The following is a 20,741-nucleotide window of genomic DNA, read 5'->3' on the forward strand; positions in this document are numbered from 1 at the left end:
TTCATGGACTTACTTTCTCCCCATGTGAAGTCACCAATTCCCTACATGAGCCTTTTTTTTTTTTTTTTTTTCACTCATGGGCTTACTTCCTATATGGACCTTTCTTTTACCCAGTGGACTTTTGTTTGCATCCAGGCCCATTTCCCCCAGAGACGTATATCCTATGGACCTGTTTTCCCTTCCAGACCTATGTACACCGTGCACCTACTCCCTAATAAACCTATTTGACCCATTCACCCACGAATCTATGTACCTACCCTCTCACCCAGTGACGTAAGATCATCTTCTCCCTTGTCCTCTGAGAAGCCACATATCCATCCACCCACCAACCCACCACGCACACCCACCACCAAGCACACCGACTAATCCACTCACCCACAAACCCCACCCACTCATCCTCCCACCCACCCATCCACAAAGCCCACCACCATACTCTTCCACCCATCCCATCCACCTACCCCACTCACTCCCACCTGCTCCATCCACTCAGTTCACCCCACCTACTCCACCCAATCATCCCACCCACTTCGTTCACCTGCCACATTCACTCCACCCCCCCTTCTGTCCACTCAGCTATCCACCCTGCCCACCCAGACCACCCATTCTTCCTGTTTTCCCACCCACTCGCCCATCAACCCACCTGAACTATATGCTCACCCGTCGAGCAGGCTTAGAGTAGCAATGCGATGACTTTCAAGTTAAGACACACACACACACACACATACACACACACACAAACACACACACACACACACACACACACACACACACACACTGAGTTGAAGAAACTAGACGTGAGTCGCTGTGCTCTGTTCTGCTCTGCCTCATCTAGTATCTAAACTTATCGAAAAATTAGTCAAGGTGGGTAATAAGTTAACTTAGAGACGATTTAACGTTGTAGAATATGTAAAAGCGGATAAGTGAAGTCCAAAGAAAGCATTTATCAAATAATCTGAATTCTAAGGAATACACTGAGTAGCAAGACAGACGCTGGGTGAATCAGAGTAGAGTGAGATGCCGGACTGTCAGTAGAAATTATTTGTCTGTAAGATGGCGTACATTCAAGAAATGCATCTAGGTATGAGAAAGGGTTACAGTAGAAAACATAATGATGATTACATAGACCTGGTGGAACTGAATATAATTAATAAATTAGCGGAGAAAGTGAATAAACTGGAAGAATCCTTCAACCTGGACTTGGACAAAATAAGGAAGGAACTGTACCAACAAAGGGGTAAAAGAAAATGAGGAATTAGCAAAGGATTTAAATAGAAAAGATGCAACTAAAGTTGAGCTACAAACTGAGGTAGCCCTTCTAAAGATGAAAACGAGCAAAATGGGAAATACAGTAGTCACCCATGAGAGAATTTTGAAGGATTACAACAACGATAAAGACATAAGTAGGCAAGCAGGTAGTTGGATAATCCAAAGGGAAGACATTTATGAGAAAATAACCTAGGCAAATGAAATGATAAGTTACACAGAGGAAGTACAAAATACATGGGGAGACAAGATCTAGAAAACAAGACTAAACCAAAAAACATGACATGGGAAGTAAAGGACATCATGGGGCTGATAAAGGAGACTGCAGTGATTAACAAACCTGCGGTAATCACTGATAAAGATAAAGAAGAATTAAGGAACAGAATCACTAGAGACAAAAAGGAGATGGTAAGTATAATGTACATAATGAAAGTAGTATCAGAGAAGATATGTGTGAAAGATGTAGAGGAATTTAAAAGGCTTGGGAAATATGAGAAAAATAAGTCAAGGCCCCTCAAAGTAACCTTCGGAAGTGTTACCGCTGTAGAAAAATAATAAAAAAGCTAACAAACTCAAGGTATGTGAGAAATATAAAGATGTATGGATAAAAGATGTCTAACTCAAAAGGATTGGGGACTACAAAAGGAAGAGAGAGATAAACCAAAAAAAAATAAAAATAATAATAATAATAATGATAAATCAGATGAAGAGAGAAGTAAACTTTATTTTTTTTTAAATAAAGTAGTAGGGTTACAAGAAAATGGCACATTAACAGCAGAGACTAAAATGCATGGTTGTACACTCATCCAGTGTCAAAATATTTTAAAAATATGACCAAGCTGATATACTCAGATATAGATAGAATGGTAATCATTTATTAGAGATAAAAGATTATACCAAAGAAAATGAGCCTCATATTATTTGTCTAACAGAAACAAAATTAACTCCAAGGATATGCAACGACTCCGGAAAGTTTGATGACATTAATATTTGATGTAGACAGAGAGCACCTTGAAAAAGGGAGTTATGATACTAACGAAGAATAGACTCCAAGTCAAAGAGCTAGAGCTAGATGTAATCTCCCTAGTAGAATTAATTGCAGTAGAGATTAATACATCTGAAGGGAAAATAACTGTGGCAAATTTATATATGCCATCCAGGACAAACACTTGGGATAGAGGTGAATATGAAAATGTGGCAGAGAGGAAAATTCAGAATTTAAGAACCCTACTATACTGTATAGAATGGAGGAAAATCTGAAAGAAATATAGGCTACTAACTGGAGATTTCAACACAAACATAAACTCGAATTCTCTAGCTGTAAGAAGCTATGGAAGCTGTTGGGATCAAAAGATCCCCGATCTTATGCAGTTTTTCCTAAAACAACATGTAAAGGGAAACATCAGAAAAAGAGAACCAGAAGACCCCAACAACCATGCCCACACATATTAGCAAATATAAGTATATCGAAACAAGAGGCCCATGAGTAAATTAGACAAAGGAAAACCTAATGGTCCTGACGAGATTTCATGTTCGGTCTTGCATGAATGTGCAGAAGAGCTAAACAGACCAATACATTTAGTATTCAGAGAATCCTTGAAACAAGGTAAACTACCTGATATCTGGAAGAAAGCATTGTTCCCCTTTTCAAGAAAGGAAATAGACTAAATTCAATTAACTACCGACCAGTATCACTGACCAGTGTCGTAAGCATGTTACTAGAGAAGCTGATACAGAAACTTTGGGTAAAGCACCTGGAAAAACACTGTAACGGCAAGACAATTCGGTTTTAGAAAGGGAAAATCATGTGTTACTAATTCATTAATCCATTCCGTGCCGTGACAGTACATACACGGGCAATTCAACAGTGTCAAAACTGCAGAGTCCATATATATACATATACGGACTAACTCATAATACCATAAACTGCCAAGTCTGTATATATACAGACACGGTTTTTCGCACATTTGGTCGAAACTGTTTGAGTTTCCCCTTAGCGTGTGACTGACGATGGGGTGACGGACTCCCCTCGTCCCCTCCCATGCCTTATACCAATATAATATTTAAAAAAAAAAAAAAAAAAAGTGAATGTGAAAATACGTAGAATTAGGACAGAACCCCAATTTCCCATCATCATAATTTTGACTGGCAGAATTACATACACCAGGTTGCGTTTCCATATTACAAGTACTCCATGCATACACCTACTCTACACCAAAATGGACTGTCTATCCACATCAGCAGCTGACGGTATCTGAAAGTAGCCATCGGATGCAAATCTGGGTCATGCCTTTTTGCCAAAGATATTGTGCTTACTCCCGACTTCCAGTCGAAGTTGAGAAATTCTAAATAATGGACTAACTGATAATGATGCGTAAATAGTGTATATAATGAAACTAATATAAGTAAATGGAAGTAAACAAAATTAAATCATAAAATCAAGTAATGTAAGGAGAATAAGAAACGTGTGTTTTACCGTGACTAATGTGACTGTGTGTAGCATGAGTGTTTATAGTGCATTACGGGAGTGTTTATAGTGCCATACACCAGTACAATATTTAAAAAAAGTGAATGTGAAAATATGTACTTCTAGCACGGAACCCCAACGTCCCATCATCATAATTTCGTCTGTGGCCACATTACGTAAACTAGATTGCAATTTCGTGCTGCAGGTACTCCATGCATCATTCTACTCCACACCTAAGTAGGCTATCTATCCACATCAGCCACTGGCGGTAGCTGAAAGTAGCCATCTGACGCAAATTTGGCCGTGCTGGACCAAAACTCCTGTTTTCGGGCGAAAAACAGCCGAAGTGAGCATTTGTACTATCACTAAGCTTATGAGAACAGTACTAGGGAGAAATTACTCATCATGGAGAAAAGTGACAAGTGGAGTTCTGCAGGGCTCAGTGCTGGCACCAGTTATGTTTCTAGTATATGTAAATGACATAGACGGTAACATTGGAAATGGAAACTATCTAAATATGTGCGCTGATGATGCAAAAATACAAAAGAAAAATTACAACACACACTCTTGCATAGAGTTACATGAAGAATCAAATAAGCTACATGAATGGATCAGTAGAAGGCAAGTGGAATTCAGTGTGGAGAAATGCCATGCAATAAAGTTTGGTAAAAGTGAAAAAAAAAACAGACTGGGATTATAAGTCAGAAAGTTCAACCCTACGCACATCAGAAAAAGAGGAATTAACAGACTATCACCGACTGACCACATAAATGACAACCTAAAGAACATGTACACACTGCTTGCTAATATGAGGGTAACATTCACGTATGTAAATGAAGACATGCTGAGAAAAATAATCACGTCTTCCATTTGACCCACTCTGGAGTATGCATCTGTAGTCTGGCATCCACTTCTCAAAAAACGCATAGATAAGATGGAAAAGCTACAAAGGGCTGCCACAAGATGGGCTCCAAGCTTAAGGGATCCAAGCTATGAAGAAAAGCTAGAAAAAATAAACCTACAAACATGACAAGAGAGAAAGAAAAGAGAAGCCATGATTATGTTATATAAATGCATCACAAGAAAAGAGAAAGTAAACCTAAATGAGTATACCGGTATGTAACTTATGCGGAAGCAACATCAAGAGGACACTGTAAAAAACTGTCCAGAGAGGTGAGAAAGACGTCAGGAAATTCACTTCCCCAAATAAAGCAATTGATCAGTGGAATGTACTACCGAATGAAACAGTGTGTGCCGAAACTATTCATAAATGTAAAGATATGTATGACAAAAATGGTTCAGAACACGAGACAGTACGAGCTTGACTCATTCCTGTAAAGATACAATTAGGTAAGAACAAGTAGGTAAGGTAAGAACACACACACACACACACACACACACACACACACACAAGCACGCAGGCACCCAAACACACACACGCGCGCGCGCGCAGAGAGAGAGAGAGAGAGAGAGAGAGAGATGCTGCTACGGTACAGAGACTGTTCCCATTTCCAAGAAGTGCTTCACTTCTGTATCTTGTATACTGTACAGATATTCTTTATATTTCGGTCCTTCTCTCGCGCTTTTCCAACTCTTTTCCAAATAACAGTGTTCACTTCTTACATTTTAACTTCACTTTCACCCAGCCTTCACCCCTGATCCGTTTACTAGGTCTCTCCATAAATATTCTTCCCATTTGTCCACATTTTTTCCTACCACTTTCTCCTCTCACACTTTCCTAGCTCTTTTCACAACAGCCTTCGCTCCTTCCCTTTTAACTTCACAATCTTTCCAAACCTTACCCCCTCCCTCTCCCAGTATGGTTCCTGGGACTCTCATAAATATTATTCCCATTTTCCTCTTCCTCTAATTCCTCCTTATAATTCTCCCAATAAATTGCCTTGTCTCTCCCACTAATATAATCACCATGCCATCCATATCTTTCGTCCTGTCCTCCATCCCCTCTTCTTGATTATGTTCTCCCCGTTCCCTTTCTCCCCGAGATTTCTCCGTCTTTCTATCTCTTGTCTTTTCCCCTGATGAAATTACCATTCCTCTCATATCTTGGCTTCCATTTGCCTTCTTATCCCAACGCTTGTATTTCTGTCATTTCGCTCTTTCCCTCCAAGTTCTTCACTTTTTTTTTCCTCCATAAAGTGCCTTTTCCACACACAAAATCACTGTTGCTCCACTTTATGCCTTCTGTTTTCCTTTGGTTTATCTCATAGTGATAATATGCTCATAATTTCCTCTTCTGATCAAAATGTCCCTATTTCTTTTCCTGATGAACTACGTACCTTGTCTTTGCCATGAATGTAATCGCCTATCTCACGTTTTCTCCTGTCCTCCTTCCTTGGCTATTGCCTGCGGTCAATCTCTCCTTTAGTCCAACGACGGACTGAAAGCTGGTATTATTCCCTTGGTGGTACAGTGGTGTGAGGCAACACTCGAGGTGGATATCAGGTCTTCTGCGCATCGGTGTGAATCCTTAACCCCTTCATTACCATAATGTGCTATCTTTTACACTTTTGCAACCTTCAGACAGTTTTACTCAACATGTGAGTGATCTCTCGTTCCGAAGAACTTAAGGAAGGCTATATGTAAGTAATTTCCATTGAGAAGTTTCGCCTACATTAAACAAAATACAATCGTAAAGACAAAGCAAGAATAAGAAAAAATAAAAGGACTTAAGTGCAGAGATGTTAGTAGGTGGCTAGAAGTTTTTCGATTATGTAAGGCGACCAGGTGTATAGTCCGATCACGTACTCTTTAATGTTTTTGACTAGAGTAACCTATTCTCCTGTCCCTACATCTCGCAAGAGGTAGTAAGGAACCGGCTGTTATTACTGAACTTTGGTCTTTCGAGTCGTCTTTATGTTGGCAAGAGTGGTGGTTACTGGAAAAGAAAGTAACTTTCAGTTTGATGTGGTAGCGAATGAAGACAGACTTGAAATTAACAGAGAATATAAATAGGTCGGCAGAGTAATAGAAAAGAGAGGTAAATGTACGAACGGACCCGAAAGTGTCGTTGTACTGCGAAGGAAGCTGGCTTTTGCAATGAAGGCCTTGCTGTTAATCAGAAGTTTAAGTGTGGAGGCTGCTAGAGGATTGCATGAAGGTGCACTATTGGCTACATTAACATATGGGTGTGAGACTTAGTTATGGCAGGAGCAAGAATAATGGAAGTGAGTATAATGAAGAATGCATATTGAGTTGTGTAGTCAATATGATAAATAATAAGGCGATTTGGGAAGATGTGGAGAAAGCGAGTATGTTGCTAATCGACTTGAAGCGAGTGTGTTAGTAGAGATAAGAGAAGAGAATGGAATAAGAGAGGATGAAGAAATTTGAATGTGTGAGTGAGCTTCCCGGTAAGAGTTTGTGTAGTAGACCAAGAAGACTGTGGATGGTTGTGGTACAGGTAAATGATAATGTAACGAAGTGGTTAGCTGAATCATGCAACTACGAAGGAACACTTGACTATACTCGGTTCCACGGAGTCTGACGCACTGATTTTGCCAGCCGAGGACAGGTGGATCTGGTAACACTGCGAGACGTACTCGGGCGGTGATTGGTGGATTTCCGTTTTGTTTGAAGGTGCTCCAAAGTGACTTTGTATTTCAACCAAGGCCCTCTGTGATTTGTAAGATACCGGATTATACAGATACAAATTAAAACAATGATATCTTTAATGATAAATATGTGCATTTTAAATTACTAGAGTTAAACCTGAACGACAATGATAACAAAAAGTAAGTAAAGTCGCGACTGGATGCATACGGACAAGTCAGCGACTGGTTTAAATTCATTTAATTATGTTTGATTTCGTTTATACTGCACGCGGTTTTATTATAGCAGCATATTTCAACTATTATTTTCTCATGGAGTTTGCTTTTATCTTACTTTCCTTTCTTCCACCATTAAAAAAAAATCGGTTCATTCTATAATGATGTAATCCATTACTTTCCCGGCTCTCTGTCGAGGGGGCAAAGATACATGCTTGAGGATGCACTGTGACCAGGGATAGGGTGTCCGTCTGTATGTCTGTCTCTTATGATACGAAAATGTTTGGGAAAATCAGACACCAAACTTATTCATGTAAGAAATAATTCTACTGAATCTGACTGGGAATACAAACAAATGAAGATTTATAAAGGTACTGTTGCCTATGAAGGTAATGAAAATATGTATGTACACTATATATACTGAGAATGGAATAGCATGTATATGATGTATTGGCCTCAGTGAGGTGTGTGTGTGTGTGTGTGTGTGTGTGTGTGTGTGTGTGTGTGTGTGCTTACACAAATCATAATTATCAAAAGATTAGCTAAGCATATATAGGGTCAGGTTGTATATTAGCAGATGAGGTAATGAAGGGCATGGTGTAGACTGTAGACTGTAACACTGTGTAGTAGTGGTGGGAAAAACATTCAAGCCTTCACAGGACCTCGGAACTACCTTGCTATGAACGTCTGAATTCCCGCCACAGTCGCTGACTTGTCCGCTTGCGTCCAGTCGCGACTTTACTTACTTTTTGTTATCATTGTCGTTCAGATTTATCTCTAGTAATTTAAAATGCACATATTTATCATTAAAGATATCATTGCTTTAATTTGTATCTGTATAATCCGGTATCTTACAAATCACAGAGGGCCTTGGTTGAAATACAAAGTCACTTTGGAGCACCTTCAAACACAACGGAAATCCACCAATCACCGCCCGAGTACGTCGCGCAGTGTTACCAGATCCACCTGTCCTCGGCTGGCAAAATCAGTGCGTCAGACTCCGTGGAATCGAGTATAGGTTGTGGTACCCCTTAGTGGTGGATGGTGACAGCCATCATCACTTAATATAGTACTGCCTACTTCTTCCTTCAATTTTATTGTTTTTCTGTGTCAACCGTCTTCTTTTCCTGTTTCTCGCAACCTTTCGATCACTTTCTGTTACTCTTGTATCCACTTCAGGTGGCTCTACATTAAATAACAAGCCCATTTATTTCCTGTAAACCAGGAAACAATTTACAACGCTGGGTGGTAACCATATAATCAGATAACGGGTTGATGAGGAACCTACTACTGTGCTCCCTTTAAATAAGTGCAGATAGGCAAATGCGACATCCATGCGAGAACAAAATCTCTACACTCCGTACCGCACCTCGTTGTGGGGAGGTGTTGCCCTGCTCAAAGGAACATTACCACTGCACGGGGCAGCCCTGAAGAGGAGAATGTTTCCATCCGTACGGTTGATAGATCTTCTCGGCCCGACAGACAGGGGCTGCTCATCAACCACAACCACAGTAACAACAACAATAACATCAACTTGATAGCCGACGGACTGACTCTTTCCGGCAGGTAAAAGAAAGAGGTTATAATGATGATGATGGCGATGATGATCGTAATGAATGCCATAATGGTTCTTCACTTTTTTTTATTATATATATATATATATATATATATATATATATATATATATATATATATATATATATATATATATATATATATATATATATATATATATATATATATATATATATATAAATTATTCATACAAGTATTTCAGTTTCTTTTTCTCATTTCACCCTCACACAGATATTCTCTCTCTCTCTCTCTCTCTCTCTCTCTCTCTCTCTCTTCTGGCTAGATGCCGGAGTGAAGAGATATCATGCGTGCTGCTTTACTTTGGCCGGATCTAATTCCCTCACTTAAATTCCTTCCTTCCTTTTTTCTCTCTTTCCTCTTCTCTCCCTCCCTTAATCAGCTAAATTCCTACCCTTCCTGACTCTCCTTTCTCGTCTTCCCCTCCGAGATAGATGCCGCGAGAGCTCCTGCCATACTTCTGATTTTCCGCCTTTTCCTCTCTCCCTCAGTCATATAAACTCTTTCCTCCGTCTGTCTTCCTCTTTCCTCCCTCCTGTCTTCCTAACAGCCAGAAGCCAGGCCCAGCAGCAGCAACCATGCGTGCCTTGTGACTGGTGAGAGCCCCTTCCCTTCATACGTTCTCTCTCTCTCTCTCTCTCTCTCTCTCTCTCTCTCTCTCTCTCTCTCTCTCTCTCTGTCTCTCTATCTCTGTCTGTCTGTCTGTCTGTCTGTCTGTCTCTCTCTCTCTCTCTCTCTCTCTCTCTCTCTCTCTCTCTCTCTCTCTCTCGTGTCTTATAGATTTCTTCCTCTGTCTCTTTTCATTTCTCCCTCCTCTCTCCCTACCAGCCAGATGCTGGGGCCAGCAGCAGAAGCCATGCGTGCCTCGTGACTTTGGCGAGAGCTCATTCGTGTGTGTGTGCAACTCCAGTTACTGCGATGACCTGCCGCCACCGACGCTGCCGCCAGAGGGCCAGTATCTCCTGTACACCAGCGACAGGGCCGAGAACAGGTTCTACGCCACGCAGGACTTCTTCGCAGGCAGGGAAGCAGGTGGGGTGAGGGAAAGATGTAGTCAAATAATCCTTTCAGGTGTAAGTTTTTCTCCATATTCATAATCCCATCAGAGGAAGCCTAACCGCTTTAATGCAAACAAAGATTAGCATTGAAGCTAACCAAAACGATCAGCTTCACAGTAATAATTTGCCCGCTCCCAATCAAATTTCATCTGAATACCCATAATACAGTCAGCACTTATAGTAAAACATGTGCTTTAACTTGCAACTTAAGAGAAGAGCAGGTACCAGTATGCCTACGGATCAGAACATGTTGCGGCAACTGTGAAACCGTCCCCAGGTTTTCTCCCCTCTTACGCTGACGATCCGCCTTTAATTCCTTCATGCCGAAAATGCATTTAAAATCTTTTCTGACTTATATTAGACAGTATTACGCTTGTCGGAAAGACTCTGCTCGATAAAGGTGTATTAAAGACTTTTCCTATATGCCTAAGCTTGCCACTAGAAGTCACTTTATATTTTACATTGGGCATATGAGGCTCACCTACTTGCATATTCCGAGTGTTCTAGCTTACGGTGTCATTTTCCCTACACAAGGACCTCGGTTCCTCCTTCCTTCTTTAAACAATAACTCTAACATACCTCAGTTCAAATAACTCATTCATATTTTCTGTGTGTTCTTGTATAATTTCTTATTACATAAATGTTTGTGCTAAATCAATTTATAACAGGTTCTATGTGTTTCAGTAACTTTTTTTTGTCTTTAATCCTGCTGTCTGATGATGCATTATTTTAGATGATTCTTCCAACTTCCAGAACACAATATTGTATTTAAAGCCTCTGAATGATGTCAGTGAGGGATTTTTGATATTACGTTAATTTTCCATGTAGCCTGAGTCAGACCGGTTCACCTGAGAGCAGTTTCCCACAATGCCCTGGTGAGCACCAGCTCTCCAGTAATACCTCTAGATCCAAGCTCAGCACTCACCACTCCTCTCATGTCTTCCCCGGTCCACCTTTCCGTCGATGGCCAGGCAGTTCTATACTTCTACACCTCCTCACCCGACTCACCTAACCCATCTTATGGAAATGTCCAAACCATCTCAGTCCCCTACTTTCTGCTTGTTCTCTGATGCATTACACTCCCAGCCATAGTCTCAGTTCTGATGAGGTTACGTTATTCACCATTCTTCTCACAAATCCATGGGATCATTCTGTGTCCTTGCATTCCAGTCTTACTATATCCTCTATTTTACAACCAAATAGGTAGCAAATACTTCCCGCTTGTGGAAAAGGAGAAAGCATGAGATGTCAGGATGAATAAGTATTCTCTGGACATAATCTAGTCACTACGTACCCTTGCAGTGACACCTTTCTCGACACCATACCCACACCGATGACATTACCTCGACACCATCCCAGCACCGATGACATTACCTCGACACCATCCCCGCACCGATGACATTGTCCACAGTCTCCAGTGACTCATCTCTGGTCACCAAAATCTTGTTGATCTTCCATTATGCCCCTGCATCTACAACATCAGATATCTACCTCCAGCCTCAAGCTACTACTCACTTCACTACCCCATCTTGTGTACCCAGTGTTTGCAGTTCAAAAAGTACTCTTCTTGTCCACATCTGTCTTACATATAGTACTTGATTAGTTAACTAAATTTGTAACCGGCACAATATGACCCCCACAGACCACTGTTTTCTTCTCCTGGACATTTATAAAGAGACATTTTTATTCCATTATTTCTTTACATTGTTGGCATTATTCAGTCAAATTTTCTCAAAGCGAGTAAAACTGTAAGGTGATTTCATAAATCAAATAAAACATATGTCACCAGAGTGAAGAAATTTACGACTCACAGCAGCTAACATCTGTGTGGAGAGTTTTCTTCAGCCTTGTGAAGATTCCAGTTCCTATGTTTGGGTGGATCTCTAAAAACAGATGTTATCAAGATGTTAAAGTATTGAGTTCATTTAGTTATTATGTTTTCTAGGACGTCCACCAGTCTCTATTTCTTTTACCGCTGTGCTCAATAACTTTTTGTTTTCTTTCTCATCTGCACTGTAAATTTCTCTTTTCAACATTTTGGCTGGATACCTTGACTTTTAATGTGTAATATAAGCACCCCTTCATTCGCATACAACCAGTATACACTGCATGTCAAAAATACAGAAATGGTTTACTTTACAACAGTCTTTTACAGCTTATCTTTCCTACCGTTATCTCCATTCCTTTAAATGTATCAGGCATCTCGACATGCACGAATCGTGAATTAAGCTTTCTTGTCTCCTTTAATTTTGCTTGGAAAGGACAGTTTCTATTAACATTTGATCCATTCTTGCATTTTCCCTTTAATCACTTAGACAGTATGGCAGTACGGAAACGTTACTTACTTACGAGAATCATACCCACATATGGAACTTTTTGCAAATGTTTCGACCCAGGTTGAACCCTTCTGAGATATGATCAGAGACGGAACATCTTCATGTCGATGTTGGTGGATGAGGGCGAGGGGGGGAGGGGAGGTAGGAAAGGGTGAGGAGAGGTAGGAGAAGGAGACAAACAGCAAAATTAGGTTTGGGAGAGAGGAAAGAGAAGAGGGAAGCTGTGGTACTCCACTCAGTGTGATCCCTCGTGGCAATTAGATCACATTCATCTCCTCCCACAGGTTACAAATACCATTCTCAACATCATGGGGGTGGTGTTAGTGGTGATGTACTGTAATTGGAAGCGTACACTACCTGCAATCCAATCTAGATGCCCTTTGATATCCAGGCCGATTACAGAATCTTTCGACAGATTGTTCTTTACCCAGGACAGGTATTTGAACTGTAGCGTTATCGTTGTGCCACTCTATAATCCAGGGTGTTTTCCTTGTCAATCACGCATGCCAGTACAGAGTCTTCTCTTCCCATTCTCTAAGTCAGAGTATCCCCTCTTCCATTTCCTCCCCAGTCTCACCTCAGTCATGCGAACCCCATGTTTTCCTACCAGGTCCTTGGTCCCGATCTGTGGATCTGACTCTTGACGTGGATCAGCAGTACCAGAGTGTGATGGGGTGGGGTGGAGCCTTCACTGATGCAACCTCTCTAAACATCCTTTCGCTTTCACCACCCGCACAGGATCTGCTGCTTAGGTAGGTAGCAGGGAAGTGTCGGAATTGTTGTATCCTTTTGTCTCATCCTATACTTCCTTATTCTCTCCAATTTATCGGGCACATTAATTTACATGAAAGTTCTTTACTCAGCTCGTAGACAAGGCAGTCCATGAGGTGAAGATACGGGATTTCATTTCTACCATATCATAAAGTTTTGTTCACATTGTTTTTTGCACGCATGATGTGAAAGCTACATCCTACTTTAATTTCAGTGATAAATTCTAATAATAAGTTTCAAACTGAGAAAGGGATGATTTTACAGGATTCAACGTACTGTATTTAGAACCATTACCGATTGAATCTCGTTGCCTGACACAAAGAAATGGGTTCCTTGTTGACAGCCTGCCGAGGCACTCCTTCGCCTTAGTCTGTCAAATTACACTTTTCCTTCTCGCTGTGTGCTCTCATTCACACAATCCAGAGAAAGGATGACAGTTTCCATCACTTTGACTCTAGTTCATTTGCCTTAATTTGTTTTATATCCAAAAAACTTGGTCTTTTTTTCACACGGAAAACTGAAGTACAATTACCTTTCATTCAATAGACTTTCTGGCCGCCATTATGAGTTACATCATCCGTGCTCCACTCCCGATCTTCTTACATTTGTTTGAAATTCCTTGCTCCACGCTACAATGTTTTCGGTCAAACTTTTGTCATTACGCCAGACATCTCAGTAAGCCTGAACTGAGAATATCTTTAATTTCCAAAATGTTATCTTACTGTGCTCTGTCATTTGCCGTAATTTCTAGTACTTCTTATCTTTTCATTTTATATCGGCTGTTGTCGATGGTCACTGTTTAAAACTACAAGTCATAATGTTCTTCAGCATTTTGTCCTTTCATCAACTCGCTTCCTCCTATTCTTCGATAACCGTTTTCCCCGTTCTCACCTCTTTCTCTTTTGCTTTCATCCATTTGCTCTATGATTTTCCTCACATCAGCTTCTCCTCCAGTCTCTCTCTCTCTCTCTCTCTCTCTCTCTCTCATAATTACCTATCCTTAGCCTACATTGTCGCTTCCAATTTCCCTTACTCCTTCCTTTGCCTTCTTGCTCAGATCTCCTTAGTTTTTACATATGCATTTCTCTAGTTACCTCTCCACATCATACCCTCAACACAAGAACAAATGCATAGCCAGTGCTACAACTTCCATTATGATAAGTAGCTTCATTTTAGTTCAGCTACTTCCCACCATTACCACACAAAATCATTCATGCTTTTCAGCCTTGTTACTTTTCTTACTGTCTTGCAATGTTCATTATTTGGAAGTTGTAAGGAGAGAGATTTTCTGTCTTGCTATCGTACTTTCGAACGTCTGTATTCATAATTCATATTATACATTCCACTTAATGTTAAAAAGAGAAAACCACATATACACATTAATGCCTGCATTTTCTATATATATGTATATAGCTTCTTCTTCTTCCTTATTCTTCTTTATCTCCATCTCCCGTCTTCTTTTTCTTTTACCTTTGCTTTTCGTTTCCTCATCCTCTTCCTCCTGCTTCTTCTTTTACAGCTACTCTGTCAACGCTTTTGTACACAGTACGTCCTACTGTACATTCACTCTCTTAGCCCACTCCATTCCACCCCCAGTCTGTCACAAACAATCCCTCACTTACACCGGTACTCTATCATGCTTTCCTTCCCCTTCTCCGTCCCTCCCTCCCTCCCCTACCCTCTTCACCTTGACACACCTCTCATCCTGTAGTTTTCCCTTCTTCCTTTGTCCTCCCACCCTAGTTACCAGTACACTATTTCATCCTTCCGTTCTTTCTCTCCCTTCCTTCCCACACCCATCAATCAGACATCCCTCTCCTCTTCTTCTTCTCCTTCTCTCCCCCACCTCACCCCAACACCCCGTCCCCTCCATTCTGCATCTCACTTCCTTCTCCCTTTCTCCCCCACTCCATAGTTTCCACTGCCTCTTCTCAACCTGTCTCCCCCCTTGTCCCTCCTTCCCGATCTTTATTCTCTCCTGGCCCTTCTCCCTCTCCTTCTCTCCTCCACCTGTGCCTACAGTGCTTCGACACCACACAACAGCAGCAATCCATTCTTTTTGGCCGAGACGAATCGGTCTGTATTTTGCAACTCAGAATAAAAACGGCGACCCAGTATGTAGTATATACATCTGGTGCAGTGCAAGTATAAATAATTGTCGCTACGCGAAGGGAGTCACAAGTTAGCAGAGAGTTGTTACCGAGATTAATGGCCGGAGCTGGCTGGTTATATTTCACACCGCCTGAGAAGGCCATATTCCGCAGGTGGACCAACACTGCCTCGGCGACGGCTGAAACGGTGATTGATGTGCTTGTGTTTGTAGTTTGCCACCTGAGAGGACGCCATTTTCATTTTATTTTTGCTCCTAATAGACTGTTTTCTTCAGTTTAGAAGGCATTTCTAGTAGTGAAAGGGGTAATTAAGGATATAAGTAACTCATCAGTTAGTAAGGTCGCTCCTAAGCTGAACAAAATCGTCTGGAGACAGCAAAAATTAAACGAGCAATGCATCATAGGATAGGAGTTGACATGATAGATTTGTTCATAATTAATGTTCACGCACATATGACACATTCTCACCTAACTAAAATAGTTCACCGTTATCTAGAACACAGTGCTAGAGATGTCTCAATCATGAGAGAATGGTGACAGTATTCACTCTCAGGCTTGCACGACTCGCTCTTAGCGGAAAGAATTATCCTGTGTTATCACGAATACAGAACTCAAAAGGACACAACCATGGGAGAGTAACTCCATAACCCCAGGTGAAATGGCTTGTAAATGGAGTCCTATAAATGAAAAAGCTAGTAACAAGCGTCACTATGATGTCACCTTAGTTTATTCATATTACCCACATACGGATGCAGCTGTTGACTAATGTTCAGCTGAGCTTCCTGATACATAAGTTTGAACTTTCCGAATTAGCATATGCAAAGGAAAGCTTTATTGGAAATCGATAATCAAATTTTTATCAAGATTTAATTTTTGGCCATAGACAATGTTAAATACGGTAAATTCCTTCATCTTGTTGATAGCAGGCCACGTCTTTTTAAGTTTATTCTTGCAAGATGTACTATGGTATACCGATACTAATTACCCTTTTAATATCGTAAATAAATGTTCCAGTCACTATCATGGACATAATTATGAGTTTAACTGTACCTTTGACCACACTTACTCCCCATCATCATTTTTTGCTTATTTTTCCTGCTACCCAGACGGTTTTTGTTTGGTTCAGGAGATACCTCAAGTAGTGAAGATGTTAGTGACTGCTGTACCCAGCGTCATACTCTACGGCGCTGGCTGTACCTAACCCTACCCCCCGCAAAAAAAAAAAAAAAAAATCTTCCGAGTTTAACCAAATCGTCAGAAGAAATGAGAGGCGTCACCGCACTGAAGGGGCTAACTTGATGTACCTATGTCAACAAATAACCTGACGCAGCCTTGTTCTGTTAAACCTGTCAGCAAGAGAAAATCTGCTTATAATTTCTGGCGGCACATGAGCTTTTGCCTGACTTATGCTGTTCATCGACTGCAACACGCTTGGCTCAGTTTGTTACTAACCCACACGCCCAGTACTAAATTATGACTCATAGTGCCATTTGTTTTGCTTCAACATGGATTCTCTCTCTCTCTCTCTCTCTCTCTCTCTCTCTCTCTCTCTCTCTCTCTCTCTGTATCCGGGTCCGAGCTTGGGGATATATTACATGTCAGTCGTTCCTGAAGCCCAGCAGTCCTTGTTTTTCATTGTGCCCTGACAGATGGTGAATTTGCTCGTGACCTCTGTCGTGCTCAAGCCATCAGCTTAGGTGTGCTTTCTTCTGTCCGAACCCGTTCGAAAACAGGCATTACGTGTTACTGGACGAACGCCACTGTGTGTGTGTGTGTGTGTGTGTGTGTGTGTGTGTGTGTGTGTGTGTGTGTGTGTGAACAGAATAGTTCAATTGATGTTCATCCGATTTTAATTTTTAAGAGAGTAGACTGTAGCACTGGTCGAATAGGACGGTACTCACGTGGTGGATGGCAACCTGTTGACAGGGAGAGCAGGAACTCCCGTTTCACCAGCCCTCAGGGCCTGTTCCTAACCATCTCATATTGCTGAACATTTTCAGTGTTTTCATTAACACAGAGAGATGGCGAGCATACTCTCGTAATACCTCCACCTCCAACTGTCTACACCACACTGCATGCACATTAGACATCACACCTTATATTTCCATCCCCTTTTAGCAATGGCCGCTGCAGTATTAAAAGCGAATTCGGCGGTACCTCGGATAGCCACCACCGGCAGGGTGGGGCAGGTGACACGGTTCCCTCCAGGTCGTATTCAAGCTACTGTGCCGACAGCGGTTGAAGCAACCACACATCGTGCTCTTCAGTGGAGAAGTGAGGGTTGGGCCTTATATTTTACTAGCATCCGTGGTCTTAGTACCAATCTAAATCCTGTTCCCTTTTTCCTCCAATCTGTATCCCCTCTGGCTTTATTCTTCACAGAGACCCAAATCTCTCCCTCCGCTGGATTATCCGCATTTGGTTTTCCTGGTTACCTTCTTCTCACAAACTTCCATATGAAGGGTGGCACCTACTGTTATACCATTTCTGAATATGCAGTTGGTACTATCTTCAACTTTTCTTCAGCTTACATTGATTATCCTGGCCACTATACAAACTAAATTACCTAAATCTAACCAAATAAATCTGTATTGTTTATTTCCCCCTCAAATGCTTCTTCAGAACCCAGAGTGTTTGACTCAATGTCCACACAGTTGACCAATCTCACCCTTACCACCGAAATTACTGTTTTAGGTAATTTTAACGTCCATAATGTAGTATGGTTATTGCATTCTGCCAGGACTGACGATACGGTCTAGAATGCAAGCTGTTTGCAGAATCGTTTAATCTCCCGCAACTGGTAAAAAAGCCAACTAGAATACCAGATAATCCTTACCATAGCACCTGTCTCTTGGTTCTGTTTGTGACAAACAACCCAGATCAATACAGGATAGAGTTAATGTCACCACTTGGATCCTCCGGCCACAATCTCATCATAACCTCATAAGTCTGTTGCCCCAAACCTTCCCGTTCTGAACCCTCATGGTGACCAGATGGTACTTTGACAGGGCAGACTGGAATGGATTTAGAAATTATCTTGCTGATATTCCATGGCAATCTTTCATCTCCATTGACATAAGTTCTACCCGGCCCCACAATAATGCCTTAATACAAACTGGCATGGGATTGTTCATTTGCAGTCAAGATATTACTAAAAGATCTAGCTCCCCAAAATGGTTTGACAGCAATTACGCCAAAGCAACGGCCCAAAAGCCCTTGGGTTATAACTTTTACTTAAAACAGAAATAAAAAACGAATCCTTCAGTCAATTTAAAATTGCTAGAAACCATGCAAAAGCAGTAATAAATCTCAGCGAATCAAACTTTCTTCACAACCAAGCATCCAGACTATCAAATAATCCTAATGACAATAGAATACTTTGTTCAACTTTCAGTTCTTTCAATAGTTACTTTAACAAGTCTTGACCTATTAGCCAACCAAAATCTTCAGATGGAAACTACAAATAACTCACATGGAAAAGCGAACATCCTTTCCAGTACGTTTGACAGAAATTAGTCAGTCAGAACGTTCGTGTAATAGAATTTGACTTTCCTAAAATTGCCTCACCAAAGATACCGAATAGATACAGTAAATCCAGCTTAGACAATTTACCAACCAACAGAGCTCTAGGTCCAGAAGGAATTCCTCCATTTGTTTTGAAAAAGTGTTCCCCAGAACTTGCTCCTGTTCTAGTTAAATTATTCAGACTATGCATACGTACTTTTTCATTCCTAAGTTCATGGAATGAAGCTAATATCCACCAAATTCCGAAAAAAGGACGTTCCTGTGATCGCTCTGATTGCAGACCAATAGATATCACATCTTCTCTTGGTAAAGTACAGTATTTGAGACCATAATTATTAAGCACATTGTGAAACACGTTGAATCCAACAACTTACAGTAATTTCTGACAGACAGTATGGTTCTTGCCATGAAAGATCCACTGCTGATATACTCATCTCTTGACTCAAACTGCGCATCAGTCATTTGGCCAAAATGGAGAAACACATGCAGTAACCTTTGATATTTCTAAAGCATTCGACAGAGTGCGGCACCGCTCCCTGCTATCCAAACTCACATGCTACGGGCTATCATCTTTTGTTCCACTGATTTCCTCATATCTCAGTGACAGAAAGATAAGAGTAAAGGTAGATGATGTATATTCCATTTTACACTCGATTAATGCCCGCGTACTACAAGGACCGGTCCTCTCTCCAACTCTATTCCTAATTCATAGTTATGATCTCTCGTCTATCGCCCATGATCTCATTCACTCATCTGCAGATGACTCAGTGCTTCACTGTTCCTTTACGCTTAAACACCCACTCACAAATTTTGATATCTCTGATGCCTAACTCAATAAAACAATCTCCATCAATCAAGGTTTATGTACGATCACTAAATGGGGACAAAATATCATTGTCTCATTTAATGCTAGGAAAGCCAGATATATACAATTTACGAATAGACAAATATTGCCTGATTCCTATATTACCATCATCGCGACCAATATTCCTACCTCTAAAACTACTGAAATTCTCGATGTTTCACTTAACAGTACCCTTAACTGAACCTTTCATATTTGATTACTTGCTAAAATCCCTTTTAAAAAACTTGGATTCTCGTACAGGATCCGTAACTTTTTTGCTGATGTGCCGTTAACTAAAATTTACAAGAGTCATGTGCACTCTCAACTTCAGTATTGCTCACCCTTGTGCAATGGATGTGAAGAGCTTGCCATAAAGCAATTGGACAAAATTCAGAACAAAGCTGTAAGAATAATTAATAACCCTTCAGTTACAAATGAACTAACCCCTCCGCCCCTCTTCAAGTAAGAAGGAATGTTGTCTCCCTTGCATCATTTTACAGGTACTTTTATGGCAAATAGTCAGACGAAGTTGCATCCATTGTGCCACCACTCCACGCCTTCCCCCATGCAACTATCATTTAGTAGCGCTCATGACTCTACTGTCACACTGCCTTATCAAAACTTCTTCCTATAATATTTCATGTACTCCTTAACTGCTTACCTTTGAAACTCGCTTCCCCAAAATAGTTTCCCCCAAACTTCAACCTACAGCAGTTTAAGTCCAACTTACAGATTTTTTTTATGAATGGAGGAGAATTAATCTGGTGCATGAATGACATTTTAATTATTTTTTCTTCTCTTCATCTTCTGTAAGAATTACAAAAAATAATCTTGGTGGAAGGCTGGAAAGACAGCCAAGGGGTTGATCTACTCGTATTGTTTTCGACAAGAATACTCGTGGATCTAAGATCAAGCTCAGAGTTTCGCCTATGAAATCAACATACTCGTACAGGGTTTTTATCCAGTTTAAAACCACCCAAACCACCAA

At 40.8% G+C, this 20,741-nt stretch overlaps 1 protein-coding gene across 1 annotated transcript in view; it reads left to right on the forward strand.

Annotated features, from left to right (window-relative positions):
• The first annotated feature begins 1,566 nt into the window (after positions 1–1,566).
• LOC145392111 (lysosomal acid glucosylceramidase-like) overlaps positions 1,567–20,741 on the forward strand; it is a 224,023-nt gene continuing 204,848 nt past the window's right edge. Inside the window, exons 1-4 of the mRNA XM_080266565.1 lie at positions 1,567–1,671; positions 3,936–3,967; positions 9,941–10,140; positions 13,113–13,254. Of these exons, the coding sequence (XP_080122691.1) occupies positions 1,567–1,671; positions 3,936–3,967; positions 9,941–10,140; positions 13,113–13,254 (479 nt within the window). The remainder of the gene's footprint in view (positions 1,672–3,935; positions 3,968–9,940; positions 10,141–13,112; positions 13,255–20,741) is intronic.

This window comes from Coenobita brevimanus, chromosome 21 (assembly GCF_032717465.1).
Source record: "Coenobita brevimanus isolate Jiangsu-jjx chromosome 21, ASM3271746v2, whole genome shotgun sequence".
Taxonomy (NCBI): Eukaryota; Metazoa; Arthropoda; class Malacostraca; order Decapoda; family Coenobitidae; genus Coenobita; species Coenobita brevimanus.